The 17,923-nt window shown below is 41.7% G+C and overlaps 1 protein-coding gene across 1 annotated transcript; it reads left to right on the top strand.

The window, feature by feature from the left end:
- Window positions 1-795: 795 nt before the first annotated feature.
- Window positions 796-16,811, top strand: TADA1 (transcriptional adaptor 1). The gene is made up of 8 exons (XM_058540167.1): window positions 796-1,030; window positions 6,237-6,328; window positions 6,591-6,656; window positions 10,732-10,829; window positions 12,304-12,513; window positions 13,810-13,961; window positions 15,845-16,007; window positions 16,451-16,811. Exons 1-8 carry the CDS (start codon window positions 957-959, stop codon window positions 16,601-16,603), a joined length of 1,008 nt encoding a protein of 335 aa, XP_058396150.1. The 5' UTR covers window positions 796-956; the 3' UTR covers window positions 16,604-16,811.
- Window positions 16,812-17,923: the final 1,112 nt, after the last annotated feature.

Raw genomic sequence — 17,923 nt, forward strand, 5'->3', positions numbered from 1 at the left:
TCCTAAAGTAATAATCCTAAATGAGGAAAAGCCCTATGCATAAAATTTATTACAGTATTGCCTTTAATAGAGAAAAAAATCAGTCTAACAACTGGGAAACAAGTTATTGTGTATATTCTATCTATGGGGTACGTAATATGCTGTCGTGAAAATTATGATTATAAAGACAATGTAATACCAGAGGAAAATATTTGTATTATTAAGAAAAAAAAAGAAAGCGGAAACACCAAGATGCACAATTGTAGAGTATGATTATAAGTTATGGGGAGCGTCGGGGTGGGGAGGAAATCTCCCTCAGGTAAAAGAGTTTGTCCGGAGGTGGCAGAACACTTGTTTTTTCTTTTCTCTTTATCCTTCTACGTATCTTCCCTACTTTTCATAATTACTTAATTCACTCAGCAAATATTGAGAGCCCATATGCGCCAGGCACTGCGCTAGGAACTGCGGGAACACAAACCTGGCCTCATGAAACTTGCATTCTAGTTGGAAGAAGCAGAAAATTAACAAGATAAATCAATCAAACGGCCTATTAGAAGATTAGTGCTCGGCGAAAAATAAGGCAAAGAGAATAAACCTGATACTGCATTCCCTTTCTGACCCGGACGGGAAGCTCCTCACCCAGCTCAAACGACACCCGCTGCATTCGGCCCGGCAGGCGACGCTGCAGCCGGGCCGGGCGGGCGCATATAGGTTGCGCGCGGGAGCGCCAGGCGAGGTGGCTCACGTGACTCGAGGGGCGGGAGGAGGAGGACGCAGAAAACGCCGAATTTGGCTCCGCACTTTCTCTTCAGAAAGGCGGGCGGAGCCGAAAACCAAACAAACGCTTTCTGAGCGATTAGGGGCGGGACGAACGCGAGCGGACTGGGCCTCCGGAGCCTAGGCCTTGGCCGGGTTGACTTTTCGGTTGTTGGTCGCTGTGGCCGAGCGGTCTGCGGTCGGGCTGAGACGTGGGAGCAATGGCGACCTTCGTGAGCGAGCTGGAGGCGGCCAAGAAGAACTTGAGCGAGGCCCTGGGGGACAACGTGAAACAGTAAGAGCTGTGCGGGCGCAGCCTCCGGCCTCCGCCCGGGCGCGCCCTGGCCTCGGGCTGCCCATTCACCCACCCACCCCTAGACGGTCCACCGCCGCGAGGCCTGTGCAGCCTCGCGTGGCGGGCGGCGGGACCTCCGGGTTTCTCCGGTCGGGGCCGAGCGGGACACCGGGACTGCCCCTACGGAGGGGCCCGGCGCCCCTGGCTCTCGGGACCCGGGCGGGCGCCTTCGCCCGGGACTCTCTGCCCTGGGGGTAGGGGCGTGCGGGGGCGGGAGAAACCCACCTCACGCCCAAGGGTCTATCGAGCGGGTGCGGCCCCGGCGCGGGACGCGGGAGGCCCGAGTGACCCGGAGCCCGCACAGGGAGGCCGCAGGGCTTCCTGGAGGCGGAGGCTTATTGAGCTTGGGTGAAGTGTAGGCACTATCGGTGAGAGCACTGACAGCAATTTCGGAAGGCATCACACCCTCCGGTAAAATAATAGGCACCGAACACCACTGCAGTTACAGTGGTGATAGCAGTAGCGGGCATGTATTGAACACCTTTTAAGCGCTGTAAATGTACTGTCTCATCTTATTCTCACAACAGAGACGTGAGGTAGGTACAGTTATTATTCCCATTTGATGGATGAGAAGACTGAGATCTAGACAGGTTAAGTGACTGTTCAAAAGTCGTTGCAGGGATGGGACCCTCACTTCTGGTTCCTGGCTCTGATACCTTCCAGGAGGTGGCAAAGGACCGCAGAGGCGCCCAGGCAGGGGCCCCAGCGTGCAGTCGGGTCAGATGCTGAATGGCCGAGTGTAGAATCAATAATTCAGCCGAGGCCGAAGCCAAATAATATCATAGAAGGAACGTCTGAGATACAAGGATGCGTTTGGAAATTTTCAAAACATTAATTGTTATTACAGTTTTATTTTTCAAAAATACAGGAAGCAAATTTTAAACGTTTAGAATTATAATACTTGTGTTGTTGCTGCTAGATGGCTTCTGTGATATTCTGCATATTTGCATTACTCAATAGATGCTCACTTTCGGATGATGTTGCTGGAGGAATAAAATATTTGTTCTTTCTTCTTCCCGTCTTCATAGTCTTTATTTTGACTGAATTGAAGTTACTTAACTTGGATGTCATACGTGATTTTTAGAGTTTTTCCTTCTTGTGAAATTTTGGGGTGGCCGAGTCGACCATCTGTATTTCATCCTAACATGATATGCAGAATTCCTGTGTAAGACTTCTTGAAATACCCATGGCCTGATTGGAATAACTGAAAACAAAATATAATTCTTATAAAGATTATGTTAATATTATGAACGTTATTAAATCAAACTTCTACAAACACTAGAATTAAAATCTAATCTATTATTTTGGTATAATTATTATTTTTTTTTGAGCAAGATTGGCCCTGAGCTAACATCTGTTGCCAATCCTCCTCTTTTTTTTCTTTTTTCTCCTCAAAGCCCGAGTACATAGTTGTATATCCTAGTTATAGGTCCTTTAGTTCTTCTTTGTGGGACCCCACCTCAGCGTGGCTTAATGAGCCGTGTGTCTGCGCTGGGATCCGAACCGGTGAACTCCGGGCCCCCGAAGCTGAACCCCAGAACTTAACTGCTTTGCCACTGGGCAGGCCCCTAATTATTTTTTAATGAACATCTATTGACTTCCAAAGATAAAATGTTCTACCTAAAGTTATTTATTTATTTATTTTGTGAGGAAGATCAGCCCTTAGCTAACATCTGTTGCCAATCCTCCTCTTTTTGCTGAGGAAGACTGGCCCTGGGCTGACATCCATGCCCATCTTCCTCCACTTTATGTGGGACGTGGCCACAGCATGGCCTGACACGAGCCCCACCGCCAGCAGCGGAGCGCGTGCACTTAACCGCTATGCCAGGGGCCAGCGCCTAAAGTCATGTTGTAATATTCATGTTTACTGTCAGTCTATTTCTTTGCTTATTTAATTAATTAAAAATTCTTAATTATTTTAATAGGTAAAATTGACAGCTTTCACCTTCATTAACTATAGCTTGTTCACTTTTGTAATACTGACTGCTAAAATTTATATATTTTTTAAGCACAATAGACTTTTCACTCTGTTACATCTAGGATGCTTACAAATATTTGAAAGTGAATGTTTCCATACTACAATGAATCTGAAGGCCCTGGCTTGTGTGTTTAATTGACTGATGAGATGTGATGGTGACCTCTGATCCCACGCTCATCACACAGGTTCAGGGTTGCCAGAAATGTCGAAGTTGGTATTCTCTATTTGGTCTTTAAAGGCCAATGTTGGCTGTCAGACGTTGGTCAGAGACAGATGCTGAAGCTAAATTTGATGCACCTGTAGCATGAATCTCCACTAACAATGCAGTCAGAATGCACTTGTGCCAGGGACAGTTCATGGTACAGTGGTGGTCGGTGTTTCTCCATTCTCTCGTTGTCTTTTTCCCCTTCTGCTCCTTAAAAAGTGCCTCTTGGTTGAACAGTCTATAATACTGCTATACATTGATTTCTCACATTTCTTTCATGCATACTTTGCTTTGGTTTGTACAACCTGACCATTTAAATGTGGTCCTTGGTGGTAGGTAAAACATATGGTGTATAAGGAACTCGGGTGTGAGTTGTTTTCTGTTTATCCAGTGGTCCGAATGTCCCTTGTGTCAGGTGGTATGCCCACATCAGCTTCTAGAGAGACATGGGCTCTGCTAGCTCACTCACTTTGTATAGTATCCAGTAGAGTGTCATGTTCAAATAGGTGCTTAATTTTTCTGATGGCTTGGTCCCATGTCATTTTTCTCCAGGTATCTCCAGTGCTTCCTAGTCTGACCCACTTATACTTGTCAGCCATCACCTCACCTTCCTAGAGGTCGACTAACTTTGTTTTTGGTATTGTTAAGGAAAGCAGTCGTTTGTCCGTGGGTGTCCAGTGAGTCCACACAGGGACCAGGATTGGGGAGCACGTCTTCCAACTCTGGACAGCCACTGCTGGCTCTCTGGGTTGGAAAGTTTGCCACTGGATGAAATAGATGGTATCACGTTGGCAGAGCCTCCTGGTGGAGCCTTGTCTTCATTCTGGAACAAGTTCACACACTCAAATATGGATTTATTTGCATCTTTCTTATAAAATAGTGATACAGGGATTTTCAATAATGCAGTTTTTCTCGTGTTGTTATCCTCTTTTGTTGGATAGAATGGGATAGAAAAGACTTTTGTTTTTCTGTGGAGTTTTATTTCATTAATAAATGTTCGTAATTTTTCCTGTCCTTAAAAAAAAGAGCATTTAAGTGTCCACTGTTGGGAAGTTATTATTGACTAATGAGTGTGTGAATATCAGTAAAAAGTGTGCTGAGCTCTAGAACTAAATGTGTTTTGCTGTTGAGTGAAATGAGTCATGGGCAACCTGAAGACTCCGTTAAAGCTGTGGGTTTTCTTGTGAAAAAAAAAAAAAAGAAAAGCACATGAAGCCAAACCTTTGCATGCAATTACATACATACATAGCCAGTTACATACAGAGATACACGCTAAGACGACTTGAAGTTAGTCTGTGCAGGAGAAGCCTTGCCGTGGGTATAACCAGGCAGTGAGAGCATTTAACCAGCTCGTTAGGAAATGTTTCCTTTTTTTCTGTCAGGAACTCAAATGAGCATTAGAAAGTAGCTAAGTGTGAATTGAAAGTGATGTAAGCTGTGTACTGAGTAATTTTTCATCCAGTTCTGTGAACAAAGAGCAGCTTCCTTAGCACAAGGGGGTGTGGTTGTGAAAAATCATATATTTTATTCCTATTTCTAATAATGTCGTTAAGGTGTAAAAGATTGATTCTTTTTTTTCCTGCCAGTTAACTAGTAATTTTTATGACAAGTGGTTGGTTTTCACTTTAAAAACCACTAAATTTCTCATATCCACGGGTATGTTCTTTGTGGTGAGGTGTTTTAGAAACCCATTACTTCAGCCAGTTAGATTGAAACTTGAGTTCATTTGAAAGGAAAGAGGTCGTTCAGAATCAGCTTTAATGACCACTACCCAACCCCTAACACATAGACATTTTAAAAATATAAATCTTTTTCTTTGTTGAGATATAACTGACACATAACATTATATTAGTTTCAGGTGTACAACATAATGATTTGATATTTGTATACATTGCAAAATGATCAACACAATAAGTCTAGTTAACATCCCTCACCATACATAGTTAAAACAATATTTCTTGTGGTGAGAACTTTTAAGATCTACTCTCGTAGCAACTTTCAAATATGCTATGCAGTATTATTAACTATAGTTAATAATACTTTTAATAATACTTTTAAAATGTAAACCTTAAATGTAGGATTCTAGGGAGTAGGTCCTTTAGAAAGGCGACAGTGAGGAAGGAAAGGGACAGCTGTGGTTTTTGGCTCAGTGACTCATGACTCCAATTCTGTGACTACCTGTCATTCCCTCTTAGGAAGGACTTTCGTTCCTTTTTCTTCCAGTGTTATTCTGATTCCTAGGTGTGTTAGTTTGCTAGGGCTGCCATAACGAAATACCACAGACAGAGTGGCTTAAACAACAGAAACTTGTTTTCTGACAGTTTAGGGAAGCTGGAAGTCTGAGATTCGGGTGTCGGCAGGGGTGTTTTTTTCTGTGGCCTCTCCCCTGGGCTTGTAGATGGCCATTGTCTGGTGTGTCTCTCCCTCTCTCCGTGTGTCCTAATCTCTTCTTGTAAGGACAGCAGGCACATTGGATTAGGGCCCAACCTAACGACTCCATTTTAACTTCATTACCTTTTTTTCTTTTGTGAGGAAGATCAGCCCTGAGCTAACGTCCATGCCAATCCTCCTCTTTTTGCTGAGGAATACTGGCCCTGAGCTAACAACAGTGCCCATCTTCCTCTACTTTTATGTGGGACGCCGCCACAGCATGGCTTGACAAGCAGTGCGTCGGTGTACGCCCGGGATCCGAACCCAGCCCGCCAGCAGTGGAGCGTTTGCATTTAATTGCTCCACCACGGGGCCAGCTCCTTCATTACCTTTTTAAAGGCCTTGTCTCCAAATATAGTCACATTCTAAAGTACTGGGGTTGGGGCTTCAACGTATGAATTTTGTTGGGGGATACAGTTCAGCCCATAACACCAGGGAATGCAAAATTTCCTTCCCTGGGAGTTGGAGCAGGTAAGGTGAACTTGGGAAAGAAGCAAACCCTGTGGTTCTTACTATTGTTTCTGCCTCTGCAGATACTGGGCTAACTTAAAGTTGTGGTTCAAGCAGAAGATCAGCAAAGAAGAGTTTGACCTTGAAGCTCATAGACTTCTCACGCAGGATAATGGTAAAAAAATTATCTGGGGAGTTATTTTACTGTTCCGAAGTTTTCCCAGATTTGCAATAAATTAAAATCTTTTTCACTTAAAAAATAAAATTTTGGTTTTAGTGATGCGTAAGTTCATTTTAATAATGTGGATATTTAAAATTAAGTATAAAGAATGGCAGAGTAGGGGATATCCAAAATCCTTAAAAGCTAGACTAAAATAGTGGTTTCCGTATGTTGTAAATATTTTGTATTTGACATATGACAATCTTCCCTTTTTCAGTCCATTCTCACAACGATTTCCTCCTGGCTATTCTCACGCGTTGTCAGATTTTGGTGTCTACACCAGGTAAGGGGGTGGAAAGATTCCAGGGATGTCAGTCAGGAAGGCCACGGAGCACTGAGCTTTAGCTTCCTTTCACGGATGGCTTGTTTGCAAATGAACTGTTCTTTGAGCTGCTCAGAAGAAAAATTTTATTATGTAGGTACACATTCTTTTATAGAACCTTGTAAAGCAGGCTATTTCCCTGTCCTTACACTGACTTTTGGTCTTTACTCCCCACTCAGCTGGATGTAGATCATGTGAGCAAAGGGGAAGAAATGGGTGGGTGGTTGGGATGAAGAAGTTGAGAGGAATGAAGAGAGGGCGGTTGGTGCTAGGAGAGGGTTTCGTTAGATAGAGGGAAGACGAGGTACTTGGTGGGGAACCACAGCACATGTTGAGAACCTGGACTTGCACTTGCCTTCTGGAATGAGATGTTAGCCCTGGAAGGTTGGAGCTTCAGCGTGTGTGGGCTGATTGTCAGTGCAGAACTAAAGGGAGTGGAGAGCAGCGTGTTGGGGAGGGGTGGAGCTGAATCTGCCGCTTCGACCTGAATAGGCATGGAGAGAAACACCGACCCTCTGCCCCTAATTCTTTGGAGCTTAAGTGATACGAGTAACCTCTTTCAACCATCTTATTTTAATCAGTTAGTCAAAAACAAATACTTAAATATGTTAAAAATTTGCCTCATGATACAATTTATCCTGGGCTCTTGTTAAAAACTTGGGTTCATTGGTACCTCCTGCTATAGATCAAGTTTAATTTTTTTGTTTTTAAAGGGCCTGTGGTGATTCTCATGATCATTTAAAAGCCCATGTTTATCTAGAAATGGCTAGTATTTTGTACCGTCCCTCACTATTGTGTGATAACGAATTTAGAGAGGATCTCCTGAAGCCTAGTTCCTCCACACTCAGATAAGCTGCCCTTGGTATGAAGAGTAGTGAACAGTGAGCGTTGTTTCTGGAGGTTGGTGTTGGAGCAGCGGCTGCCTCTCCTGGCCCTCCCCAGACCCCTCCCTTCAGTCACACTGTGTCAGAGCTCTGATGTTCTGCTTAATTTAGACAGAAGTGGACTTGAGCCAGTTAGATCATAATCTACTTCACTGTATAAAATTTAATGTGATCGGAAGAGCCAACCTTGTGAGGACTAGATCTTACTTTTTAGGTACTTATATTCTAGAGTGCCACACACCCAGAAGATAAGTGGAATTATCAGAAATAAAAACCCTGGTTGATAGGAGTCAGGAGACTTGGGTTCAGGTTTAAATTTTGCAGCTGGCTTAGATAATGTTTTTGGGTGTTCTTAGCTTTCACATTCATAAAATAGAAGCATTTATATCTACCCTACAGGGTTATAAAAAAGCAGATGAAAGAACATGTGAAAAAGTGCTTTTAAAAATAAAAAATGCCAAACAAAATGAAGTGGTATTAGTAAGTGTAGGTGGCTGATTTTAATTAAATAAACCCTTTGATATTCTTGAATGTGTGTCATTGGTTATTTTAAAGTAAATGAAGAGGGCCGGCCCCGTGGCTTAGCGGTTAAGTGCGCGCGCTCCGCTGCTGGCGGCCAGGGTTCGGATCCTGGGCGCGCACCAACACACTGCTTGTCCGGCCATGCTGAGGCTGCGTCCCACATACAGCAACTAGAAGGATGTGCAGCTATGACATACAACTATCTACTGGGGTTTTGGGGGAAAAATAAATAAATAAATAAAATTATAAAAAAATAAAGTAAATGAAGAAACGTTTGGAATTTGAGAGGTTATTTCTCCATCAAACACCCCAGACATATTTCCTCATAATGAAATTAATATTTGCTGGCAACAAAGAGATGATTTCTATTAAAAGTAAAATATAAAAATATAGTTCTCTGTCCTTATAATAATTGTGGGTGAGTTTTCTATTTTTCTAAGCTAGGCAGGAAAGACGATTATAATAATATTATTTATTGAGCACAGTGCGCTAGACACTTTACGTGCATTATCTTTAATCCTCGACAACTCTTCAGGGTAGCTATTATTAGCTGCTTTTTATAGATGAGGAAATAAACTTCAGAGAAGAGAAGACAAAACAAAAGAAAATAAAAACTAACCAGAGGCCCTATCTAACTAGTAGGTGGAAGTGTTGACTCCAAACCAGAATCTAACTGTTGCTGTAAAGCCCTCCTTATTGTCGGAGTCAGCCCTTACCATGCTTTGCTTCCTCACCCGGAGGATTTGGCCACACAACCCAGTTCCATTTATCAGGCATAGATTTCTTTGGGACATATCTAAGATTGGCTGACCCTATCAAGTGAGATGTGGGTGTGCCAAAGACACTTAAAGTGAAGGAGAAGAGGGACTTGACTTCCCAAACTGTTCTTTTTTAACTGAGGAACTTGGAGTATTTTTTTTCAAAGCTTTAAAAACTCATCCTTCCAAAAACATCAAAATGGAAATAATGTTTTGCTAGGATGATGGGTGATTTCTTTTTCTTTCTTAAGTTTTTTAGGGGTGTTTTTTCCCCAAGCGTGCTATAATAAGCTTATATTACTTTGATTTTTTTCTTTAATACTAAACTATATATGTTCATGGTTAAAAAAAATAGTATAGAAGCTCTTATAATGAAAAGCTTCTTCCTACCGCTAGACCTGTTCTCCAAGACAACTACTTTTGTTCTTTCCTCTTCTGGTGGGACCTCCATAGCTCCTCATAGAATGCTTAAATCTCCTTCTGGATTCACTGATTTTCAACATCTGTCTCGTCTTATTGCTCTGTGTTTCGTGAGTTTATCTTTCAGCCTTTCTGTCCAATGCATTCTTTAAGCAATTTTTATAGCATCTTCTTTTTGTTTTATGGATACGCGTCTTCTCAGACTTCTCTGAGGATGCCAGTTAGAAATTTTTCGAAGTCCTTTGTGTTGCCTGAATTCTTTATCTCTAGGACCTTTACTTTTTGTTTAGCTTGGTCTTTTTAGCTTTGTTTAGCTTGGTCTTTCTTGTCATGTTACAGATTGTCGTCAGATGTCTGGTGATCACATTTAAGAATGAAGCGTAAAACTGCCTGGAGATTTTGCTTCAGAGGGAGCTGAGAGGAGGCCAGCTATTACACTGGCCTTCCTCAAATGCTAGTGTGCAGTGAGCTGTGCTCTAGGGTGCCAGCATCCATACCAGCTACCTCAGTAAATCCCAGAAATTGTGTTGTATTTCACTAAAGAAGAGTCCTCCATTCTCTCTCCACCCTCCCCCCAACCTGTTGTAAATGTTGTGCTATGTATGGGAGTGAGCAGAGCTGGCTTCTTGGGCCAGGAACAGCTCATCAACTTAGGAGGGCCCCCCACTTGGTTTAGAGTTCTGCTGTGGTTGTCTTGAAATTCTTAATTTTTGGACAAGGGACCCTGCATTTTTGTTTTTTACTGAGCCCAGTCCTGGGGGTGAGGGACGGGGTTTGTGTGGATGACTTTTGAATACAGACCTTCCGTTAATCTTGTTTTTAGCTTTACTGATCCCTCCTGGTTTCACTTTCTCCGGATGCAGATTCTTTGTGGATTTCTACTAGGCGGGTTGACTTGCTTCCGCCTCATTCACCAACCTTGCCTAGCCTAGGTTGCAGCTTCCATGTGTCTGCTTTGTAAGTCAGCACCTTTTTTGCCCTTCCTTGAAATGTGTTGAGATCTCATCTTGTCTGCCACTCATTTTCTTCCTTATCTCTGTTGTGGCTGTGTGCCCTTTACTTTCCTCTATTGTCCTTCTTAGTGAGGTCTTAGAAGAGAGAGCAGATGAATGCCTGTGCTCAGTTCATCATCTTGAACTAGAAAATTCTGTCCTACTTTTGTAGTACTGCTGCTACTAATAAACAAAACACACAATAAACATTAATTAAAAATATGAAAAACAAATTTGTCTTCTTAAAAGAATAATTTTGGTTACAGCTAGAAAAAATGTGATTTGAGAGAATTTATAGTTTTGTTTACAGAAGTAGAAAGAGAAGATCTGAATTGAAGCATTTATTGTTTATTTTCATTACTTGAGCATTCCATACTTTTTTAGCCCAAAATGAAAACAAACTTAGCAGTTATCAGTTGTCACTGTTTTCTCGCATGGTTGTTATTTTTCTGTCTCATAGAGGGCGCTGGATCTCTGCCCTGGACAGGGGGGTCTGCAGCCAAACCTGGAAAACCAAAGGGAAAGAGGAAGCTTTCTTCTGTTCGTCAGAAATTTGACGTAGGTTGTTCTTCAGTAGATCTTGGTAACGGCTGATTTAAGTACTGGTGTGGTGGCACTGGCTTTAGTTATTAAATGAATATTAAATTGTTGGTAGTAGAGTTGAAATAAAAGGGGGCGTGATTTGGGGAGACAAGGTGTTACTGTACTTGAAGTTGGTGAGGGTTTCAAAGATTGTGAGTCCCAGGTGTCTGAATTTTTATAATTCTAGTTTGTTATTGCATGCATGTTAATGTTATCATCAGTACCTGATGATTTTTCAATGATTCAAAAACTATGCCTGTGTTCTTTCTCCTCTTAAATATTTTTTTGGATTGAATAATGTTTCTCAGATTGAAAAGACTTCTGTTCCAAGGGCCCAGGAGGCCTGGAGGCCTCTGGCAGGATCCTGGTGATACCCAGCTAGGTCCTGAGCCTTCTGGGGATCAGCAGAGAATTTATGAAGGCATTTGGCTATAAAATTTGTAAACATTTTAGAATAGCTTGCTTTTTCCAGTGTGCATCAAGAGAACAAAGTTTCCCAAAATTATCCTTTTTATAGATTTGACTGGGTATTGATAGCTTTATTGATTACCATCAACAAACATTTATTTATTTCTACCTTTGCTTTATGTTTTATATTAATAATATTCAACCTGGAGGGCATCAGTATCTCCAGAGAGGCACACTTAGTTTAAAAAGGCATGTGTGATATAAAATACAGTTTTATACTTGGAAAATGGAAAAAACAACAAGTGTTGCTTTTATGATACAAACTTCAAACAGGGACAAGCCATATTTGCTACAAAAACTTATATGTTGGGCTTAAGCACAAGCTACTAGTGGCATATCTCCCACTGACGATGGACAATATAAATGGGCTGTCAGATCTCCCAGAGGAAGGCTGAGGTTTTATGAGTGGAAAAAGATCGAGAAAAACTATTTTAAATAATTAGTATGACTGTGTCTTAGATTCTCTGCTGAGAATTGTAAGTGGGAGATAATGGTAACTAAATAGTTATATTATGCAACATTATTGTGGAATATTTGTTGTTAGATCTGTTATATTGGTTATCTAGGCTTTTTAGAACTTAATTAAAGCATTAATTATATATTTATACTTTCAGAACCTGCTTACTTACAAGTATATTTAAAATGCTCTGACTTATTTGAAAATAGTTTTATATCTTCATCTTCTCCCTGTTATTTTTAGCACAGAGCCATATAGTCTGTGATTACCAAGGTATTGATTGAATAGAATAAACTGCTATGCATACTGCCATTACTCCCTTTAATTCATGTCTTCATTATTACCATGTAATGGGTGTGAATCTTTGATGTTTGTACATGACTTGCTTTTTTTTTTTTTAGCCCCTGTGGTAGGGTTTTGATGGCATTAATTTGTAGTATCTCAAGTCTAATACATTGGTTACTTTTTTTGTGTCTTATTACTTGCACTGTGATGAGTAATTTTGAAAAGTTTTCTTACCCATAGCATAGATTCCAGCCTCAAAACCCCCTCTCGGGAGCCCAGCAGTTTGTGGCAAAGGATCCCCAAGATGATGATGACTTGAAACTTTGTTCCCATACAATGATGCTGCCCACCCGGGGTCAGCTGGAAGGGAGAATGATAGTGACGGCTTACGAGCACGGGCTGGACAACGTCACCGAGGAGGCTGTCTCAGCTGTGGTCTATGCCGTGGAGGTTGGTTTACTGGTGGCAGAAACAGTTTTACAGATTGGATGTGATGAGCTTGTGTGTGTTGTTGAAAGTTGGTACTGCAAGAAAAGAACCAAAGTGTCACTCTGATCTCAGAATTGTCATCATTGAAGTTGTTTTCTTCTGAGGGGAGAAACACATCACAATCCAGACAGTTGCCTTCAGCTATCAGACCAAGCTTTTCAGAAAGGTTACTTAGGGCATAACACTTCTGCTCCATCTGAGGTTTAATTTGTCAACAAGGGAATAGTTTTTAAGGGAAAAAAATGAGATTGAGAATCCTAAAGATTAAAATCATGGTTTTTGTTGTGGTACAGCATTTGAAGAGCGTTAGACTTGGCGTCTGAACAGTGGGATTCTTGTCTCAGCGCACACTTTCATCCGTCGTTTTATTCATTTAGTTATTTGACAAAACAAATACATTGAGATCTGTGGTGCACAGGTGCTGTCAGGTGACGGCGGGTGACTGCTTTCCCTTCTCTGGGCCTCCGTTTCCTCACCTGTCCCTCCCAGATTCTAACAGCTGCCTCATGAAGTTATAGACATTAAACAGATTCTGTGTGTGGAAACTATGAATTGTACCATGAAGTCCTAGTGTGAGGTGATGTTAGTGGTATAATTGAAGCACCACCATGCCTGGTCTTGGCTCCCCCTAATACAGTGGGCGGGGACTAGTTCTGTCTCTGTTCTCATGACATTCTCCAGCCCTCTCTTATGTACTTGGCTCTCATAAAGGTCAAGAGATATTAAATACCTATTTTTTTGTTTATTTCCTACATATCTGCTGTTTATGTGACTTTTGAGAGAGCCAGGGTTCTTTCCTTGCAAGGATTTTAGTAGATTGGGCGCTATGACCATTAAATCCCAGACCTTGAAACTTTTTGTCTCATTTTAAACCAAGTTTCAAGGTAGTTTGCCTGTTTTAGAAAAATTATATATTTATTTATTTTTGTACTTTTATTTAAAGCTATATGAAAATCATTTTTGAGAGAGAGGAGCCAATTTAGAGTTATAAAAACCTCTTTAATAAATTTTGTGTAGAGTAAGCCCGTCTTAAATAGAACTAAATAAAAATAGTGCGTCTCCCTCTGTCCTGTACCCCTACTCTGGGGTGGCTCTGTGGCTCTTTAGTGAACATTGATTTGGTTCCAGCACATGCTAGACTGTCCCACATCTCCATCCACTAAATGCCAGTAAACATTTTTTGGTCAGTGGAAGTTTTATGATTTGCTTTTAAAGAGGAGTTCATGCTTTTTTTTCTTTTCTTTCTTGTTTTTACAGAATCACCTTAAAGATATATTGACATCGGTTGTATCAAGAAGGAAAGCCTATCGGTTACGTGATGGTCATTTTAAATATGCCTTTGGTAGCAATGTGACCCCACAGCCGTACCTGAAGAATAGTGTAGTAGCTTACAACAGCTTAATAGAAAGGTACAGGAAGTTTCCTGTGATTTTTCGTCCATCCTTTCTAGTTGTTACACCACTGTTCTGTAGTAGACCACTATTCAATAACTGGGTATTGTGTTCAGTAAGTCTGAGGTACCTTTGAGAACAGTACAGTTTTATTTTCTGAAGTTGCATCCTTCCATGATAACTCATGGGTTATTTTGGTACTCTTTATCAGAAGTGAGGTTGCAGAGTTTGGTTGCTGCATGTGGTTTAATGTGAATGCCCCCTACGTTCTGAGGTGGAATGGAGTACTTCCCTCGGGCGGTGCGTCCTGATGGCTTCAGAGGGGCAGCACCTGCCTGGAGGTGGAGGTGGGCCTCTGATTGTTGGGTCGGGGTTGGGTTTCGTGCTGGGGGCGGGGAGTAGTAGATGTTCCTCCAGGTCCTCACCTGGCTTTTGTAGCTGCAGCTCAAGATAGTGGCCTGTGCTGGGTGTCACCCTGTTGTGCATGTCTGGTCTCAGCTCTGGTCTCCGGGCTCCCAGGATCTCTAATGTCCCGAGTCACCCCTTCATGAGATGACCTGGATACTTTCACCCATGTGTTCTCTGTTTCACCCTCTCACCTCCCTCTCTCCCTCCCCCCAAAAAAAATTTAGTCTGAATTTTAAGCCTTTGGGAGAGAGAAAACAATGTAATTTTCCTTGTGGTAACTGAGTGCTGGACTTTGTGTGTCTGGTTAGTTAGGGAGAAGAGGTGAAGAGATGATAGGGAGATACAAGTTCAGAGGGAGAAATGTGATTGGGAAGGCAATAACAAGAAGGGAGGGCAAGAGGTGTGATGGGAAAGGGTGGAGGGTGGGAACACGAAGAGAGTTGGACAGGGCAAAGTGTTGACGCCACATGGAGGGGCTGTCCCAGTGCCTATTTCATAGCTCCAAAGACCTAGACACAGCTCCCAAGGCCCGTTTTGAAGAGCACTGTCTTAAATTGGGTTCACTATTTAGATTGCTGTATGTGAAGATTTACTTTCTCAATCTCATTCAGGCATATATGTTTGGGATTATTTGTTCTCATTTGTAAGTCATTCTTCTCTAGAGAAAAACAAACCAAAAAAGTGTGGCTCCTTGTAGTGGGTGAATGCTGGGAGCAGTGTCTATGACCCTCCAGGCCTCCTGAGCCACCCATTCCTGCTGGCCAGTCCCTGGGAGGACTCCTGCCTCACTGTGGGCTGCTTGTTTCTCAAACAGAGCTGCCTTTGTCTGAGCCGGAACCCACGCTCCTGCCCCACTGTGCTTTCCTCCAAGCCGCCGCCTCAGTGTTGTTTGAGCTTCTCTTTGTTCTTCAGAATTGTATAGGTTATCTCCCACTGTATGGTGATACAAAAAGTGTGCCTGACTTCCCAGCTGATGTTGTTATCTGGGTCCCATTTTGAGAAATTTGCAGGATCTGGATTAGTTTTCGTCACCCCCCGTTTTTGCCTGTTGCTTCTTTTGTGCTGTATCCTGTCTTGCTTGTTATTTTTGATCCTTTTGTCTCCAATACCATTTATTTTCCTCTTCAAGTCAGTTGTTTTCAGTTTGATTTACCTTTAATTAAAGTCTTTTTTTTTTTCCCCCGACTAGAAGCTCTTTAAGGGCAGGAAACAATTTTCGCTCAGTATCCTGAGCTTAGTAAATATTTTAACATTGTGGAGGGGGGGAGGGTAAATGTGTTACTCTTGTATTTTGTTTCCAGCCTGACAAATGGGTGCCTTTAAAAATTAAAATTACAGACTATTCATGTATATGTTAGCTAAAAAATAACTGGGTTTCTAATTCATGTTAAGATATTTTTAATAAGATGTGTTCTAGCAGCCCATTTCTCTCCTAGTTTTCGCTTTTCTCCTTCTTAGTTACTGGGAATGTTTCTAAAATACTTTGTTTTCAGCCCTCCAGCCTTTTCTGCTCCTTGTGCTGGTCAGAATCCAGCGTCTCACCCGCCCCCGGATGACGCTGAGCAGCAGGCTGCGCTCCTGCTGGCCTGCTCCGGGGACGCGCTGCCTGCCCCTTTGCCTCCAGTGAGCATGTATGACCTTTTTGAAGCTTTGCAGGTAACTCTCGGCTCTTTAAGGTTTACCTAGATTTACGGATAGGTTCAAAGTTTCTTCAAGTCTACAAAGATACTCAGTAGCTTTTCCACTTCCAGGCTTTTCATCAGTTTTTATTGTTTGTTATTAAAGCCATTAGTACTAGCCTCATTTTTCGAATCCTGGGTGAAAGAGTCCTTCCTAATTTACCTCTCCCATCCCCCACCTCCTCAACGAAGGAAAGAAAAGGAAAAAAGTCCCCTTGTTCCATTATTCCTACTTCAGAACCTTGTTATTTCCTTGTTTTCTTGTTATCTAGTTTGGAATTCATTAGATTCTGGCTTAAAATTTATAGGTTTGTGCGTCTTTTGTGTGAGTGTTTTGCTGATCTAAACCTTTTATTTTATATGTTGGAAAAATAAGGATATTGAGGTATAATTGGAGACTTGCTAATTTTGTAATCCCAGGTCCACAGGGAAGTCATTCCTACGCACACTGTGTATGCTCTCAACATTGAGAGGGTCATCATGAAACTCTGGCACCCAAACCATGAAGAGCTACAGCAAGACAAGGTCCACCGCCAGCGCTTGGCAGCCAAGGAGGGGCTTTTGCTCTGCTGAGTTAGGATTTGAGGGTGGGACCCTCAGCAAGTTCAGCGATTATTGAGAATCGAATGTTCTTTGGGTCCACATTTCAAGACTGAAGTGTGTGGTGTAAATGTGACCTTTCCTATGGAAACATGACAGAGTATGTTTTGTGTGGCTACTGTGAAGCCATTCATATCAGTCTGACTTGGATAATGCCGTGTGTGTGTGTGTGTGTGTGTGTGTGTGTTGTGTGTGTGTGTGTGTGTGTGTGTGTGTGTGTGTGTCCCGTCCGTCCGTCCGTCCCAATTATGGGAGTTGGCACTGATGAAATTCTGTGCCTGGAATGGAAATGTTCAGGCATCTGAGCCTTAGTATCCTCTAGTCTACATGGGAGGTAGAGGACATCCTAGAACAAACAGGCTGTTACAACTTAGTCCCCAGGATCAGCAGGACATCTGTGTGTTCACTGACATCATATAGTCTGTATCTGGCAAGTCGAAAATTTCTGCCTTTCTCCTCAAGAACTGTGCTCTTGAATTTTGGTTGAAATAAACCTACACAGTGTTAAAAATTAGATACCTCCTTTAGTGACCAGTTTAATTTTTAACAAATATAGGTAGCTCCCTAAAAATTCATTACAACTCCATAGAAAATATGACTTAGAAATGCTGTGCTATTAGACAAAATAAAGTCCTTTGTATTACAAACCTAAATCAAAACAAACAAAACTCTTGGATTGTAATTAATTAACCTTATGTCTTCTCATAACTCAAGTTTCTTTTATAGAGTTAATATGTCTGAAGACTTTGATTGGCAGGTTCACCTGTTCATTACTCCTACAGAATATGCTTTATGAAGTCCATGTAAACATACTGGATCTATACCTGGTAATTCCCCTATTCCTATGAAATACCGTGTTTCTATCCTTTCAAATGATAAAGTGAAAATAACTTATATTTGACAGTGTTACTAATAACCAAGTTAATTTTTTAAGAAAGATGTTGCTTTTTACTCACGAGATAGTGTTGGTGGATCTATTAGAATGTACAGATGGGTTTGTGTAGGTCTAAATAATATATGTATAGATATGTGTATATGGTCTAATATCTGGATCTGTGTATTTGATTTTGTACTTTAAATGTGACAAATAAACCTTTTGGGAGAAAACTGTTTGTTTATTAAAGTAAACATACAAGGATACCGCCTTCTACAGAAATGTGAAAAGCCCTGCTTTATGAGATCTTAGCAGAGACTTCTCAAAAGAAATGCACTAGATGAGAAAGATTAAAAAGCAGATTCCAATTAAGGTATGTCATTTCTTCCTTTTGTGAGGTGTAGATTAAGACCAAAAAG

The sequence above is a fragment of the Diceros bicornis genome, chromosome 4, assembly GCF_020826845.1.
Source record: "Diceros bicornis minor isolate mBicDic1 chromosome 4, mDicBic1.mat.cur, whole genome shotgun sequence".
Taxonomy (NCBI): domain Eukaryota; kingdom Metazoa; phylum Chordata; class Mammalia; order Perissodactyla; family Rhinocerotidae; genus Diceros; species Diceros bicornis.

Coding starts and splice junctions, on each gene's coding strand:
- TADA1 (XM_058540167.1), top strand. CDS start 957: ATGGCGACCTTCGTGAGCGAGCTGGAGGCGGCCAAGAAGAACTTGAGC. Junction 10,830..12,303: donor CTGTTCGTCAGAAATTTGAC/GTAGGTTGTTCT, acceptor TCTTACCCATAG/CATAGATTCCAGCCTCAAAA. Junction 12,514..13,809: donor CTGTGGTCTATGCCGTGGAG/GTTGGTTTACTG, acceptor TTGTTTTTACAG/AATCACCTTAAAGATATATT.